At 34.5% G+C, this 17,500-nt stretch overlaps 2 protein-coding genes across 2 annotated transcripts in view; one reads left to right on the top strand and one right to left on the bottom strand.

The window, feature by feature from the left end:
• Positions 1–2,722, bottom strand: part of LOC134276053 (sodium-dependent lysophosphatidylcholine symporter 1-A-like) — a 16,497-nt gene extending 13,775 nt beyond the window's left edge. The window contains 1 exon segment of the mRNA XM_062758334.1: positions 2,497–2,722. Coding sequence (XP_062614318.1) covers positions 2,497–2,649 — 153 coding nt within the window. The 5' untranslated portion in view covers positions 2,650–2,722.
• Positions 1–17,493, top strand: part of LOC134276052 (cell division control protein 45 homolog) — a gene marked incomplete at both ends in the record, with an annotated part of 33,278 nt that extends 15,785 nt beyond the window's left edge. Inside the window, 10 exons of the mRNA XM_062758333.1 lie at positions 5,457–5,572; positions 5,860–5,908; positions 13,505–13,566; positions 13,714–13,824; positions 14,628–14,819; positions 15,290–15,388; positions 15,703–15,814; positions 16,082–16,137; positions 17,063–17,201; positions 17,416–17,493. Coding sequence (XP_062614317.1) covers positions 5,457–5,572; positions 5,860–5,908; positions 13,505–13,566; positions 13,714–13,824; positions 14,628–14,819; positions 15,290–15,388; positions 15,703–15,814; positions 16,082–16,137; positions 17,063–17,201; positions 17,416–17,493 — 1,014 coding nt within the window. The remainder of the gene's footprint in view (positions 1–5,456; positions 5,573–5,859; positions 5,909–13,504; positions 13,567–13,713; positions 13,825–14,627; positions 14,820–15,289; positions 15,389–15,702; positions 15,815–16,081; positions 16,138–17,062; positions 17,202–17,415) is intronic.
• Between the last annotated feature and the right edge of the window lie 7 nt (positions 17,494–17,500).

The following is a 17,500-nucleotide window of genomic DNA, read 5'->3' as shown; positions in this document are numbered from 1 at the left end:
TTTTTGTTTGGCTCATAACTAGAAAACTATTAGACTTACAATCATCAAACTTGGACAATTTATGCATCTTGGGTAGACGGTGTGTCACGACCTATTTCAAGGTCACTGTGACCTTTAATTTAAGTGATTTTTTTTTTAAAAAACTAAGTCTTTAAAATTTTAAATTTCATAATCCTAAAAAATGTAAAAATATAGTTGTATCCTTATTAAAAAATGCTAAATTAAGTAAAAACTTATTTTTTATCATATACTTTACAGCAAATTCTATAACAAATGTTAATGATTTGAGAGGAATTCAGTTTGTCCCATGGGCATAATTATCAAGCACTGGTCAAGGAGAATTTTTGATAGCAGAAATGTGCATGTCAAATTAGAGAGAAATTAATGAGTTCATTGTCGGGAGTTAACTGGCAAGAGCATCTGTAGATCTAATCTTAATTTATCTCTTGGGAGTTGGGCAAAAAGAAATGGCCTTATAGTTGCTTGTGTTAATTAAGAGTTCTTGATGGCTGTAGTTCAGATAAAGATCTTTCAATTGGTGTAATGTAATTAAAACAAATTGATGTTTTAGTGTATGATTAAAACTGAATTAGTATTGTATAATATAATTAAAATTAATTATACATGTGGTCATTGAAAAAATATTACATTTCAATTTTTATATATTTGCAACAAATTGCAGTCATGTCTCACTTAGAATTTTATAGTCTAAAGAATAATTAATTTTTGATTTTTTTTTATTAGACTGTAGCATTTCCATTATTTCATAAAATATGCAATAAACAATTTAAAGCTGCAGATGGATATTTGTTAAGCTCTAACACAGCCAGTTTAGAATTATATGATGTATTATTTGTTTTAATTAATCCCTACACTGTAAGTCTCTTAGAGATGTATGTACAATATTTTAAACATGATAAGAAATGGAAATTAGATCATTGAAATCTGTGTCAATCTGTTAATCAAGGTTACTTAATTTTCTCGCACCCTAACCAATTTATGATTATCAGAACAATATTTGATGGGCGTATCATGCTGTGGCAAGGCACTTTATTAGACAATAGTGAATACCTCTTACTAGATCCATAAATTTTTTCTGAATTGGCACCTACTCTGAAAAACCCAGCGGGGGTATTTGTCCCTACTGGACAGTTCTAGTTTTTATAAAACACCTGGGAGATGATCATAAAATAACTTATAAGCTGTATGACCATGTATATTAACCAACGGGAAAAAAACTTTCACTCTAAAAAATGTTTTTCCTATTTTTCTGATCAGAAGACAAAAAAGTGGACTTTTTTTGAAAATGACCCATATAGGAAAAATCTTTAAAAATCTTCTCAAGAACCACTGGGCCAGGAAAGATGAAACTCATGTGGAATCATCCTCAGGTAGTGTAGATTTAAGTTTGTTCATGTCATGACCCCCGGGGGTAGGGCGGGGCCAAAATGGCCGATCAAATTTTTTACATAGGAATAAATAGGAAAAATCTTTAAAAAAATCTTCTTCTCAAGAACCATTGAAACAGGGAAGATGAAACTCATGTGAAATTATCCTCAGGTTGTGTAGATTCACGTTTGTTCAAGTCATGACCCCAGGGTAAGGGTGTGGCAAATATGGCCGACCACAGTTTTACATAGAAATATATAGGGAAACCTTTTTAAATCTTCTTTTCAAGTACTTCAAAGCCAGGATTAGTAATATTCATATGAAATCATCCTCAGGTAATGTAGATTCTAGTTCGTTCAAATTATGATCCCCTTGGTGGTTAAAATTCAAGCCCCCCCCCAATAAACTTTCAGTTCTGATCTGATATGTGTTTTTTCCGAGCTGATGTGCTCAGGTGAGCGCTGTGGCCCCTGGGCCTCTTGTTAAATTATTATGCCCCCCTTCGAAGAAGGGAGGGCATATTGCTTTGCTGCTGTCCGTCGGTCTGTCGGTCCATTTAGTTTCCGTTCATTTTCTTCACAACCGTTGTACATACTGAAATGAAATTTGATATACAGGTTTATCAGGTAAATATCTAGGTCAAGTTCTGTTTTGGGTACGATCACACCATTTTTGACAGAGTTATGCCCTTTGGACTTAGAAAAATTCCATTTATTTGCAGTTTCCGTTCATTTCCTTTGCAGAGGTTGCACATATTGAAATGAAATTTAGTATACAGATATATCAGATAAATATCTAGGTCAATTTTTGTTGAGTACGATCGCATCCTTTTTGTTAGAGTTATGCTCCTTGGACTTAGAAATTCCACGTAATTGCAGTTTCCATTCCTTTCTTTGCAGAGGTTGCACACATTGAAATGAAATTTAGTATACAGATATTTCAGCTGAATATCTAGGTCAAGGAATGTTTTGGGTAGGATCGCACCATTTTAGACAGAGTTATGCCCTTTTGGACTTAGAAAAATTCCAATTTGGGGGGAGGGGGGCATAAGTGTTTTACAAACATCTCTTGTTTAATTTAAAAATACTGTATAAAACTCAACAATACCTGAGCCACCTCTAGGAGAAATATACTCATGAAAAATCCTAGCACGGTGCTTGTAATTTGATATGGGATTCCACCAATTGCAAAACAGATTTTCCTCCAAATTGGTAGTCCATGTGACTTTTCCCATAATTCATCTGCATTAGCAGAGTGCATGTCTTCATTTATCTGGTTAGAAATAATACAATCATAATGCAGTTAAGAGGTATTCATCTGATGCCAAAAGGATAATTCAATTTTGAAAAGTCTTAGATAACGAAGTGAAAAGATAATTGCCAGTCACTGTAATCTAATTATTGAATCTTAATCTTGAACTCAGACTCATTGATGTGTCACCATTAGCATGTTTTGGAATGTAATATGGATTTAAAACATAAGATAAACTGAAAATAGATGTTTAATCATGATGCAGATGCAAAATAAACTATATACATATGTAGCACTTACCTTATAGTTATGTCTACTCATTCTCTGTAACTACATGATTTCACCAATTCAGAGTTTACTTGTATTACATATGTACTATACAGGAGATTTTTATCCTTTTAGAATATTCATTACATTGCAAATGTGTGCAGATATCAATTGTACCCCAGATAACATATGCTGATTATGTTATCACGCTAGTTGCCATAAGGTCACACACACCAAGATCAAATGTTTAAATGTCCAGTCATTTTTTAAATGAATACAGATCATACTGTCCATTTATGTAGTGGTGTGTATTTAATTATGTTTACATAAACTTGGGATTTAACTCTAGAAATAATCCGTAATTCACTCAAGGAATGAAGGATTTTTTATTGCTTAGAGTGTAAAATAAGTTGATACGAATAATAAAATTTAATGACAAAAAGACTGATTTACAATTACATAAACTGATGTACAGTTTTTAACTCTTGTAGCAGAGCCTTTAGGACCTGAGAATATATAATATGCTTTATACACAATTTGTTAAATTAGTTATAAAGTGAATTCCCAAAATATGTTTTCCTTCGAATGTGACTACCCAATTTGTTCAGAAGTACATGTACTAATTCAAAATTTAACCTTGGAGTTCTGAAGATTTTTCTACTGAATTGAATTAAGTATAAATATGAAATTATAATATTAAATTGAATATTGCTTTAAATTTTGGGATCTTAAAAAAATTCATTAGAAAGATGAATTTTTGTTAATTTTTAGCTCTACTGGTCAGAGACCAGAAGAGCTTATGCGATGGTAATGCGTCCGTCGTCCGTCCGTCTGTCTGTCTGTCTGTCCGTCTGTCTGTCTGTAAACAATTTTTCAAAATGCTACTCCTCCTACAGTTTTGGTCTGATTTCAATATAACTTGGCACACAAGTAGACTTCACTGAGATACATAATTCTGTGTATCGGTTTTTGATTTCGATGAACGGTGTTGCCGTGGTCACTAAAAATAGAAATTTCTGTGAAATTCTTTCAAAATGCTACTCCTCCTACAGTTTTGGTCTGATTTCAATATAACTTGGCACACAAGTAGACTACACTAAGATACATAATTCTGTGTATCGCTTTTTGATTTCGATGAACGGTGTTGCCGTGGTTACTAAAAATAGAAATATCTGTGAAATTCTTTCAAAATGCTACTCCTCCTACAGTTTTGGTCTGATTTCAATATAACTTGGCACACAAGTAGACTACACAAAGATACATAATTCTGTGTATCGCTTTTTGATTTCGATGAACGGTGTTGCCGTGGTTACTAAAAATAGAAATTTCTGTGAAATTCTTTCAAAATGCTACTCCTCCTACAGTTTTGGTCTGATTTCAATATTACTTGGCACACAAGTAGACTACACTAAGATACATAATTCTGTGTATCCCTTTTTGATTTCGATGAACGGTGTTGCCGTGGTTACTAAAAATAGAAATTTCTGTGAAATTCTTTCAAAATGCTACTCCTCCTACAGTTTTGGTCTGATTTCAATATAACTTGGCACACAAGTAGACTACACAAAGATACATAATTCTGTGTATCGCTTTTTGATTTCGATGAACGGTGTTGCCGTGGTTACTAAAAATAGAAATTTCTGTGAAATTCTTTCAAAATGCTACTCCTCCTACAGTTTTGGTCTGATTTCAATATTACTTGGCACACAAGTAGACTACACTAAGATACATAATTCTGTGTATCCCTTTTTGATTTCGATGAACGGTGTTGCCGTGGTTACTAAAAATAGAAATTTCTGTGAAATTCTTTCAAAATGCTACTCCTCCTACAGTTTTGGTCTGATTTTAATATAACTTGGCACACAAGTAGACTACACTAAGATACATAATTCTGTATATCGGTTTTTGATTTCGATGAACGGTGTTGCCGTGGTTACTAAAAATAGAAATTTCTGTTAAATACTCTCAAAATGCTACTCCAAATAACAGTTTTAGTCTGGTTATAATATAATGTGGCATGCAAGTAGACTACACTAAGAACATAAAGAGACTTAATCAAGGATCATTATTCTATTTATTGCTGTTGAAAAGTTTCAATTTCTAACTGCTTAAGTACTTTTCTCTTCCTTTGCTATAAGTAAAAACCAGTAGAGCTTCAGTCTCAACAGAGACTTCTGGTTGAATTTCTACTTGATGCAAATTTTGCTCACTAATGCCATAAATTCAATTTGATATCAGAATCTTTTTACATTTAGCCATTAAATTTCACATGGAATTATTAAGAATTTATAAGGGATTCCCAAAAAATACTTCATCCAAATTTGTATACCTGATAAACTGTCTGTTTGATGAAATAATGCCCCCCAAAACTTATATATTTCTTCACACAAAATCCATCTCTTTCATACTGCCTTCATAAACTCTATAAGCACTAGTTACATGTAGTACAAAGATTTTAGAAATAAGCAAGACAGGCTCTATATAGTTCAGGATTACAGTTCTCTGCCTTCAGAAAAAAAGGGGAAAAAACAGGTTTTATTATTTTCCAGTCAGATGATGACTCTGGCAATGACAGCGACGACTCAGAGAGGTCAGGAAAAAGACGAAGATTTGACGACGCTTCCATTGAGAAACGCAGAGAAAGGCGACTGTGGGAAGAAAACAGGTATCCTGTCTAAATGTTATGTGTTAGCATATGTGTTGAGGTATGAGAATAATTTTCACCTTTTTAGGTTCTTTATTATTCATAAATTCTTTTTGAAGAATTACTTGTTAAGCTGTGATAGTTTTGTAAAAAAAAAAAAAAATATTTAATTGCTGTATTTAGATAGTTTGAAAGAATTATACCTGTATGACTTACTCAGTGAAGATGCGTTTTGCATGATAAGATTGCAGGTTCAAATTTTACCTTGTTTACAAACGTCTAGAATTTTTAAAATATCTCTGTTTCAGAACCAAGATTTTATTTGAATACACGCAATTTTCAACTTTTGGAACATCTGTAAGTATTGATATTCAGTGAGAAAATTAGAAAATTTTAAGAGTCGTTAGCCTTCATAGTCAATTTCAACCTTTTTTTTAGCTCACCTGAGCTGAAAGCTCAAGTGAGCTTTTCTGATCACCTGTTGTCCGTCGTCCGTCCAGCCGTCTGTAAACTTTTCCCATTTTCCAGTCTTCACGAAAACTCACTGGTCCGAAGACCGAGGCCAGTGAATTTTGACGTCGGGTCAGTGAAAATTAAAATTCAAGAAGTCCGATGGGCTTGTTGATTATAAAAATCATACATAGTCAATGTATATTTTAACTGACTTACTTGCGTAAATTTCATTAATATATAAAATAAAAAGAACAAGCATACATGTGTTGTTGAATCGTATTATTATAACCCTATTATAACATGGATGTATTACGTAACAACTGGAACTAGCTAGTAACTATTAACTAGTATGTAAAATGTGCTAATTTCCAACAAACAACTTACCTAAACGCAACAAAGGACGAAAAATGGCGCATTTCAAAAGTTGAAGTACGTAAACATGTATAAATTTACAGTTATGAAAATGTATTTATTTTATTATTTAATTAAGGGGCAAGTAAAAATTTTGGTGGGCCAGTAAATTTTGAAAGTGCACTGGTCCGACTGGCCAGTTAGTTTGAAAAGTTTTCGTGAAGACTGATTTTCAACTTCTTTTCAAGAACCACTGGGCCAATTTTAACCAAACTTGGTACAAAGCATCTCTGGGAGAAGGGGAATTTAAATAAAGGGCCAAGTCCTATTCCAAGGGGAGATAATACAAAAAATACAAATATAGGGTGGGGTTATTAAAAATCTTCTCAAGAACCACTGGACCAGAAAAGCTGAAACTTATGTGAAAACATCCTTGGGTAGTGTAGATTCTAAATTGTTAAAATCATGACCCCCAGGGGTAGGACGGGGCCACATTAGGGAATCCAAGTTTAACATAGAAATATATAGGAGAAATCTTTAAAAATCTTCTTTTTAAGAACCACTGGGCCAGAAAAGCTGAAACTTGAGTGGAAGCATCCTGGGGTAGTGTAGATTCTAAATTGTTCAAATCATGACCCCTGGGGGTAGGGTGGGGCCACAGTAGGGAATCCAAGTTTTACCTAGAAATATATAGGAAAAATCTTCTTTTCAAGAACCACTGGGCCAGAAAAGGTGAAACTTATGTGGAAGTATCCTGGGGTAGTGTAGATTCTCAATTGTTCAAATCATTACCCCCCCCCCCCCCCCCCCGGGGTAGGGCTAGGCCACAATAGGGAATCCAAGTTTTACATAGAAATATACAGGTATAAGAATAAGAAAAAATCTTCTCAAGAACCACTGGGCCAGTAAAGTTGAAACTTATGTGGAAGCATCATTGGGTTGTTATGGGTCAGAATTACCCGAAATGCCAGCAAAGATCAATAACACAATTTAAACTTAACAATAATTTATTTACAGTAATATATAATAAGTATATGAAACATAAAGTACAAACTTAGCAAGAATCTAAGAATACATACATCAGAGTGTCCGTTGCTGCACACTATGTCCCAGTGAAATTATATCCCAGTAATACCTCAATGATGCTTATACGACAATGTATTCACAATTATTGTATATGAATCGAATTGACAGGGTATTTATACAGTAATAAAAATCTAGAATATTCTAGAAATTGTTAAAACATGATATTACTGGAACAATCTGGACATACACAAAATCTAAGAATGTTCTAGATAAAAATGACCGAACATGTTGACCACTCTGGAATGTTCAAGAAACTTAATGTTACTAATTATATACATAATGAAACAATACACATCTCACAACACCTCCCCCCTTTAAAAAGTTTGAATGTCAATGAAAAACTTAAATTGTAAAACATGTACATTAATACAAAATCTAGTATATTTACGATACTCTTGACAAGGCGTCTGCAATAACATTGTCTTTGCCTTTGATATGCTTAATTGTTATGTTGTATTCTTGTAACAACAAACTCCATCTAGTCAGTCTTTGATTCTTGTTTGACAATTTATGCAAAAATGTCAGGGGGTTGTGATCCGTATATACAAGAATTGGATGCAAAGTAACATTCAAATAAACATCAAAATGCTGTAAAGCTAACAACAAAGCAAGGCATTCCTTTTCAATGGTGGAATAGTTTTGTTGACATTTTGTAAGTTTCTTTGAAAAATAAGAAACAACTCTATCTACATTATCACTATGTTCTTGAAACAAAGCTGCCCCGATTCCAACATCACTAGCATCAACAGTAAGCTTAAATTGCTTAGAAAAATCTGGAGTTGACAGAACTGGGTTGCTCATAAGGACAGATTTGATTTTATGGAAGGATTTTTCACAGTCCTTTGTCCATTCAAATTTAACCCTCTTTTGTAAAAGATTTGTAAGTGGACTAACAACTGAGGAAAAATTTGGACAAAATTTTCTGTAAAACCCAGCCATGCCCCAAAACCTCATTAATTCTTTCTTGTTTGTAGGAATCGGGAACTTTGCAATAGCTTCCACTTTAGCCATAAGGGGTGTAACATAACCTTGACCTACTTTATGACCTAAATACTCTACATAAGCATGACAAAATACGCTCTTCTTAAGGTTCACAGTTAAGTTTGCTTTAGCTAAAATGTCAAATAAAGCACGCATGATTCGGAGATGTTCGTCCCATGTGTCGCTGTATATGACGACATCATCAATGTAGGCCTCGCATCCCTCAAGGTCTTGAAGAAGGGAGTGAATCATCCTTTGGAATGTAGCCGGTGCGTTTTTCATGCCAAAAGGCATTACTTTATACTGGTAAAGTCCATCTGGTGTAGCAAAAGCAGATATTTCTTTTGCTCTTTCTGTTAACGGCACTTGCCAGTATCCTTTCAACAGGTCAAATTTACTGACAAATTTGGCGTTTCCAATGCTGTCAATACAGTCATCAATTCTAGGTATTGGATATGAATCAGTTTTGGTAACAGAATTCACCTTTCTAAAGTCTGTACATAATCGGTAGGAACCGTCCTGTTTTGGTACAAGAATACACGGTGAGCTCCAATTACTTTTACTAGGTTCAACAATGTCATTGTCCAACATATACTGCACTTCCCTTCTTAGGTACTGCAATTTTATTGGATTGAGACGGTACGGATGTTGTTTGATAGGCAGGGCGTCGCCAACTATAACATCATGACAAGCTGCATTAGTTTTCTTTGGAACATCCGAGAAGATTTGATGATACTCCTTCATCAAGTTTTTAACTTGTTCTTTTTGGTGAATGTTCAAATGTCCAAGTTTGGCATCAAAATCAGCCAAAATTTCTGAGTTTTTCAAGCGGACACTCTGATTACAATCTTTCTCATTCATTTCTACACTCGTATCACTTTCAATACAATTTTGAACAGTCTTAGCGTTGGCTAAAGTGGAAACTGGTTTTACAGAATTTCGGTCACACCTTTCAAAATACTCTTTTAACATGTTAATGTGACAAACCCGTTTCTCTTTACGTCGACCTGGTGTCTTAACTACATAGTTTACATCACTGATCTTGCTTTCAATTTCATAAGGGCCATAAAATCTGGCCTGTAAAGGATGACCAAGAATAGGTAAAAATACAAGAACCTTATCACCTGGCTTAAACACCCTATTTCTGGCATCTTTGTCATACCACATTTTCATTTTCATCTGAGAATTCTTCAAATTTTCTTGTGCTAATTTACAAGCATTGTAAAGTTTTTCTTTGAAATCAGACACATAATCTAAAAGATTAAGATCACTAGTCTCAGTCAGCCACTTTTCCTTTAACAATTTCAAAGGACCTCTAACTGTATGACCGAACACCAATTCAAAAGGACTAAACCCAAGAGACTCCTGGACTGCCTCTCGTGCAGCAAATAGTACAAGATGAACCCCTTCATCCCAGTCCTTCTCATACTGGTAACAATAAGTCTTCAGCATTGTCTTTAGGGTTTGATGAAAACGTTCTAGCGCTCCCTGGGACTCAGGATGATAAGCAGTTGATCTATATTGCCTTATACCCAACTCATGCATGACTTGCTGGAACAACCCCGACATAAAATTTGAGCCTTGATCCGACTGAATTGCCTTGGGTGCTCCTACAAAACTGAAAAACTTGGTTAGGGCCTTAACTATGCTCTTTGCCTTTATATTCCTAAGAGGTATGGCTTCAGGAAATCGAGTGGATGTACACATAATGGTAAGTAAATACTGGTTTCCAGATCTGGTCCTAGGCAAAGGTCCTACACAATCCACCAACACTCGACTAAACGGTTCTTCAAAAGCTGGAATGGGTTGGAGAGGAGCAGATGGTATCTTCTGATTTGGTTTACCTACCATCTGACAGACATGGCATGACTTGCAAAACTTCGAAACATCCTTTCTTAGCTTAGGCCAATAAAAATGACTCAAAATCCTATTGTAAGTCTTATTGATACCTAAATGACCAGCCATAGGTGTATCGTGGGCTAAACTCATGACATCTCGATGATAAGCAGCTGGGACCACTATCTGGTGAACAACACGCCACACTTCATCTGGAGAAGCTTCAGGTGGTCGCCATTTTCGCATAAGGATGCCATCTTTCATATAGAAGCATTCTCCAACTTTAGTAGCCTCTTCTGGTGGAAGTGCCCTCTTACTAAGTTGGATGATATATGGGTCTTTATGTTGTTCAGAGAGTAAACGTTCTCGGCTGAGGATGTCCTTGCCTTGGCTAACTAATGGATGCAACTCATCATCCTCACCACCAAATTTTGGTAAAAGTTCTTTCTTCTCTTGCTTCTTGATATTGTGTGGTTCCATGCTGGTTTGAGTGCCATCAAGGTCAGATAAGAAAGTGTCATTCAAATCAATATCAACAGAGGAATTCGTCTCGTCAAAGGCTTGAGTATGGTCTGCCTCCATTTCTCGTCTTCTGGCCATCGCTCTAGTAACAGCACAGGCTGGATAAATGTCATCATCTTCATCATCGCACATAACATCTGGAGTGATTTTCTCACAAACTATAGGATCTGGTACAACTTTTCCACCAGCTAAATCGTTGCCTAGCAACAAAGAAATGCCTGGAACGGGAAGAGTAGGTCGAACACCTACGATAACAGGTCCAGTAACTAAATCTGACTTCAAACTAATTCTATGCAGGGGAACATCAATGACGCCTAGCTCCACACCCTGTAATAAAACTGACCCACCAGTAGAAGTCTGCTCAGACAAAGGAAGCACGCCCTCTAACAATAACGTCTGTGCAGCACCAGTATCTCTCAAAATCTGGACAGGTTTTATTTCGCTAGAGTCACCGAGTGAAACAAATCCCTGAGACATAAAGGGCTTATAATCCTCTATAGAATCAATAGAACTGGACTGTGAACCCTGGACATTAGGAGTGTCAGAACAAATCGAAACTAAGGCTTCTCTATCACCTCTAACTGCCGCACAAGCATGTGGTTGAGTTTTATCAAAATCATTTTTTTTCTTGAGTTTAAAGCATTCACTGATCAGATGACCCTTTTTCTTACAATAACTACAAGTAGGAAGCGACCCTATTCCAGACGATCCTTCAACACGTCCTGGACCGGACTTAAAACCACCTTGGGATGGAGACTGGGAACTTGTGAAAGACTGAGACCCTGAACCACTCTTTTTATATGTGTCTGAATTGGTAGAATTACTGCTAGTCTGAGATCTTGATACAAAATTCTTTTTATGAGACAGAGCATAAGTATCAGATATGACTGCTGCCTCTTCAAGAGTTTTCACATTCTTATCTTCTAAATGTGTTTTCAAATCTTGAGGTACACATTCTTAAACTCTTCTACCAGGATGACTTGGCGCAAATTAGCAAAGGTTTTATCAATTTTCTTAGATCTAAACCAGTGATCAAATAAATCTTCTTTCTCTCGTGAAAATTCAACAAATGTTTGATTATCAAACTTCCTATACTTTCTGAATTTTTGTCTATATGCTTCAGGTACTAATTCATATGCTTTTAATATTGCTGCTTTGACCTTCTCATAGTCTGAACTTTCAGCTACCCCTAGTGCAGAGTATACCTCAGCTGCTTTGCCAACCAGTACACTTTGTAACATTGTTGACCAAACATTTTGTGGCCATTTAAGATTCTCTGCGACCTTTTCAAATTGGGGAAAATATTTGTCTACAGATTTTTCTTGAAATTTTGGAACTAATCTGATATTTTTTGCTGCGTCAAATTCAGTTTTGACAACTGACGGTTCTGGTTGGTTTTGTAATTTTAATTTCTCTAATTCAAAGTTCATTGCACGCTCTTCTCTTTCTGCTGCTAATTTGTCTAATTCAAATTTTCGTTCACGCTCTCGTTCTTCTCTTTCTCTTTCTCGCTCTTCTCTTTCTTTTTCTCGATCTTCTCTTTCTAATTTTTCTCTTTCTAATCGCATTTTCTCTAACTCTAATTGAAACTGATATTCTGCCATTTTGTAAGAGCCTAACTCTGATTTAACTGTATATTCTGGAAGATCGTATTTTTCAAAGATGTTTTCTTCTACTAGTTTGTTTGCAACCTTAATTCTAATGTCTTGCTTTCTCTGAGAGGATTTAACATCTAACCCAAAATGCAAACCTAATGCGATCAAGTCATCCTTTTTTAACGTATCAAAAACCTGAACACTTGGTGAACTAAGAAAGTCTGTGACCGAAAACACCATATTGATTTCTGCTGGCTTATAATTTAATTTAACAAAAAATTAATGAGCAAAATTATGACAATAAACTGCAAAAGTGCAAAAATTCTTTATCCCGGACGAGCCCCCAATTCTGTTATGGGTCAGAATTACCCGAAATGCCAGCAAAGATCAATAACACAATTTAAACTTAACAATAATTTATTTACAGTAATATATAATAAGTATATGAAACATAAAGTACAAACTTAGCAAGAATCTAAGAATACATACATCAGAGTGTCCGTTGCTGCACACAATGTCCCAGTGAAATTATATCCCAGTAATACCTCAATGATGCTTATACGACAATGTATTCACAATTATTGTATTTGAATCGAATTGACAGGGTATTTATACAGTAATAAAAATCTAGAATATTCTAGAAATTGTTAAAACATGATATTACTGGAACAATCTGGACATACACAAAATCTAAGAATGTTCTAGATAAAAATGACCGAACATGTTGACCACTCTGGAATGTTCAAGAAACTTAATGTTACTAATTATATACATAATGAAACAATACACATCTCACAACAGGGTAGTGTAGATTTTAAATTGTTCAAATCATGTCCCCCGAGGGTAGGGCAGGGCCAAAATAGGGAATCAAATTTGTACATTGAAGTACATGGGAAAAAAACTTTTTCTCAAGAACCACTGGACCAGAAAAGCTGAAACTTATGTGAAAACATCCTTGGGTAGTGTAGATTCTAAATCATGACCCTTTATGAGTGTCAAGGTCAAGATAGGTATTACAGAGGGGAAATCTATTAAATGAAGAATGGCCAAAGCTACTCAGGTGGGTGATGTGGCCCATGGGCCTCTTGATTTTTTTTTTTTTTTTTTTTTTTTTTTTTTTCATTTTTAGGCAGCTTTTATCATGTTTGAGTTGGCATGGAAGATGTCTAAAGACACTAATGACCTGTTATGGTAAGGAATATAGAATAGCTCTTACATTGCTGAACTAACTTGCAACAAATACAAACATTATAAATTAAGCCATGGGCTTAAAAGGAACTTTAAGATTTTTATCTGTTTTTACTTTTGATATACCAGTTATGTCCATGAATTTTGCAGGTTAGCAATTCTGGGTGTGACAGACCAATTTCTTCACTATAGAACAACCAGGGACAAGTATATAAATGACATCATCACATTACAGGCTCACGTTTCTAGACATAACCACAGGTATGTTAATAAGGAAAGGTAAACCAGTTAAATTTTTCTACGTCATAACTTCATGTAGTTTTCTCTGTTACCTTGGTTTTTAGTATGTCCTTGATTTTATGAATTTTGATGCATCTTACATCTTGTGCAACATCAATCTAAATAGAATATGGCCCAATCATATTACTGTAAATAGAACCATACAAAAAACAATCTCTTTAGAGGAGGGAAAGAATTTTTTTTTAATTTGAAAGGCATGCTACTGTTATTTTTTGTACACTCGAATCAACATGAGATAACTACTCTTAAGTATTTTCTGATAAGTATGAATTACTGTAAACTTATAATATTTGGGGATGCAATATTTGGCGGAAATCAAGTTTTTAACAAAGGGTAAATTTGATCTGTAGCTATCTGAATGTTATAGATAAAATGTATTGTATACATGACATTTAGCGGTGTGATTGATTCGGCATATTCTGCTCTCCGCCCAAGTCACTGAATAGAATACACTGTTGAATTTAATATATTTACAGTAAGTCTTGTACATAATAACATACATGTACTTGTATATTATTGAAAAAAAAACTATGATTTCATGAAAAGACTGGTTTGATTTAAATGATTGGTCTAAACTTGTAAAAGAAATGTTGCAAAAATTCAATACAGGTATTTCAGTGTACAAGTGTATTTATTTGTATAAGTGAAGTTCAATTCCAAAGAGATAATTTTTAAATAAAAAAAAAACAGGTGGCTTCATGAACTATGGTTTTAAATTAACTGCAGAGTTGCCATAGATAAATTTAAGATGTATGTTGTTACAGAGGAGAAGAGGATGACAATTTGATATCTGTGAACTGTCTGAAGATCTCTTACGAGGATGAGTTGTTACTCACCCTCTACAGACACTGGTCATTGTTTGAGAGTATCTGTCATTCTGTGGGCACAGCATGCAAATTCAAAATCTGGACCCTCAAGGGACAGAAAAGACTGCATGAGTATCTGGCAGAGATGGGGTAAGGCTTCAAGATTTCTGCCAGGACAGTAAATAAATTGTGCGGGGATAAAGTAGGAAGGGTTGAAGAGACTTCACTTGGAAATTTTTTTACGTATATTTTTCCACTTTCTAATGCATTGAATTTCACACTGGAGTTCATTTTGGCATATGTTAGATGTATTTTAATACCCAGCATATTTTCTGGCAATATAATTTTACCTTTTGGACTCTGCCATTAGGAAAGTAAGACCTGTTGCTCCCTTTTGGTCCACAATAGGAGAATATAAGATTTTATGCTGGGTCAAAATATTTCTTTTAATCATGTTTATCTCTACATACTTTTTCACAATTCAAATATTGTGTGCAAACAGCATTATATATATATATATATATATATATACATCCATTTCCCCAGTGTGTCAGTAATAGCTTTGAATTGTTGGATACTTGATATACATGTAACCTATATCATAATATCAAATGTTGCAGGTTACCTTTGACACAATGTAAACAAAAGTTCAATGCCATGGATTCCACTCTGAAGAAAAACATAAAAGCCATGATACAAGAAAACATGGAAAAATACGGGTAATTATACACTGGTTATTAATCACTTCAAATCAAGCAGTCTCGTTTTGATTTTTAAAAAAAATTATAAATGTCGCACTGCATGTCTTCCTACATCTGCGCCTTTCTCACTGCTTTTTGTCTCTATTTACCCATAATATACAAAAAAAATCTTAAGCGTAAACTTTATTTGGCATTTATTGTAGAACAAAGTACAGGTAGAAACATTATTTTGAAATTGATCATGTTGATAGTAAGAAAGATGTGTATGAGTGATGAAATAGGCATTAAGTGAGCTACATGTAAATTTCCAAGACTTACATTGTAAATTTCAGGTTAGTTGCAGATGATGTTGTCATTCCCTCATATAATGCCCAGTACGGATTTAAAAACAAACTGTGTGCAGCAGATGTAACTCTGGCCTGCTCTGCTACACTGGAGTCCATTGTAAGTTTGCCTTTAGTTTACATTAGATATGTGTACGCACTATACAGTAGACGATGCTTAAAGAATTCTGTTACACCGTTAATTTATTGCAATCATTTTCATTTTATACAAGTTTGTGCAGTATGCAAACCAAGAAAATAAGACATATGTACCTTTTTTTAAGACTATAGGAGAAATTCTTTAAAAGACTTACAGGAAAATTTACATGTACTCAAGCAACTCAATAACTTCATTTTGTTCATGTCTTTTTGTCTTTGCTCATTGCAGGAAAAAGGCAACAGTCCTACAGACAATTTTCTGAAAGCCCTGGATGTTTTGAATAGGTATAAAATCAATATTGCCTGGTGTTCATATTTTATATATTTATTACATTTATAACAGTGAAATACAGTAATTTATTCATTGAATAAAAATGATATTCTGTCATAGTGTGAAAGGATATCAAAATGATATTCTTATTCCTTTCACAGTGTGACAAATATCAGAAGCGCAGGAAAACTGGCGATTTTCCCTCCTCATAACAATGAGTTTTGTAAAAGATACTCCTCGGTCTGTTATAAGAAAGATAGAAGTAAATAAACCATTCTTTTGGAGAATAAAACTGCCAAAGATCCCCAAAATGTGTTGCTAAAATCTATGGTTACAAGTTTTCAATCTCATCACTTAGCTATGATGTTTCTGCTGAACTATGACGTCATGTAGCCCATGACTGTATATTACAAGAAGACAGTGGCAAAGGGAAAATCAAAGAAAATATAATAAACAGAAAATTCAATGTTTAGTAGTTGAATATGGAGTTTATTTCACTCGTGAGGCAGTATTTTTTGATTTTTAAAAAAATCTAGCCCCACTCGTGAAATAAATTCCATATTAAACTACAAAACATTGAATATCCTCTATGTACAGACTACAGTGTGCATAAATGTACAATCAAAAGTCGAAAGATATGGTGGTGTGCAGTAAAATTGGTATAAGACGCCTCATAATTGTTTTGGTGAAGACGTTTAATGATAATTTTTAAAAAAATGTTTGTTTTGCTTTATGAAAAAGGAAATATGTATTATAATTCTACAACATGCTCACAAAAGGATTTTTTTAAACCGAGATCAATAGTACAGGTACATACACACACATTTCTAAGACTTGTGATGGTTTGTTGTCTTACTTTTATGTAGGTCAATGTTAACTGTCTTACTTTTATGTAGGTCTAGGATTGATGTTATAGTTATCTGTCTTACTGTTGTTCAGGTCTAACGTAGAGTCCTTAGAGAAGGCAATAGACCTGGCCAGGAAACAGCTGCAGGCAGTGGTGGCTCAGGTCCAGACCTTCCTAGACATTCACCAGGTTATCTCAGCAGGCCCATTCCTCTATACATTCATCCAGGAAGTGAGTATTACATGTAATATAAAGAAAATAATCTATTTCTCAGATGCATGGCTAAATCCTTTACTAAAAAACATGATAAGAAACTAGCAATAGATGATTAATTTTTTTAAAGTGGAAAAATTAAAATTAATTTCTTTGTAGAGGAATTGACACAAGAAATAATGAGATATTGGGAAACATCTTAAGTTAATCAGCACATTCTTTAAAAATTTAGGGTACCCAGGATGTGAAGTTCTTTTCCAAACCAAACTGCCTGGTGAGACTAGCGAGATTTACACTGGAAGCCTACTGTTCTGTGG

This window comes from Saccostrea cucullata, unplaced genomic scaffold, assembly GCF_032062105.1.
Source record: "Saccostrea cucullata isolate Sc308-1 unplaced genomic scaffold, CSIRO_AGI_Scuc_v1 ctg6897, whole genome shotgun sequence".
In the NCBI taxonomy this organism is placed as follows: Eukaryota; Metazoa; Mollusca; class Bivalvia; order Ostreida; family Ostreidae; genus Saccostrea; species Saccostrea cuccullata.
This window is presented reverse-complemented; position numbering and strand designations above follow the sequence as displayed.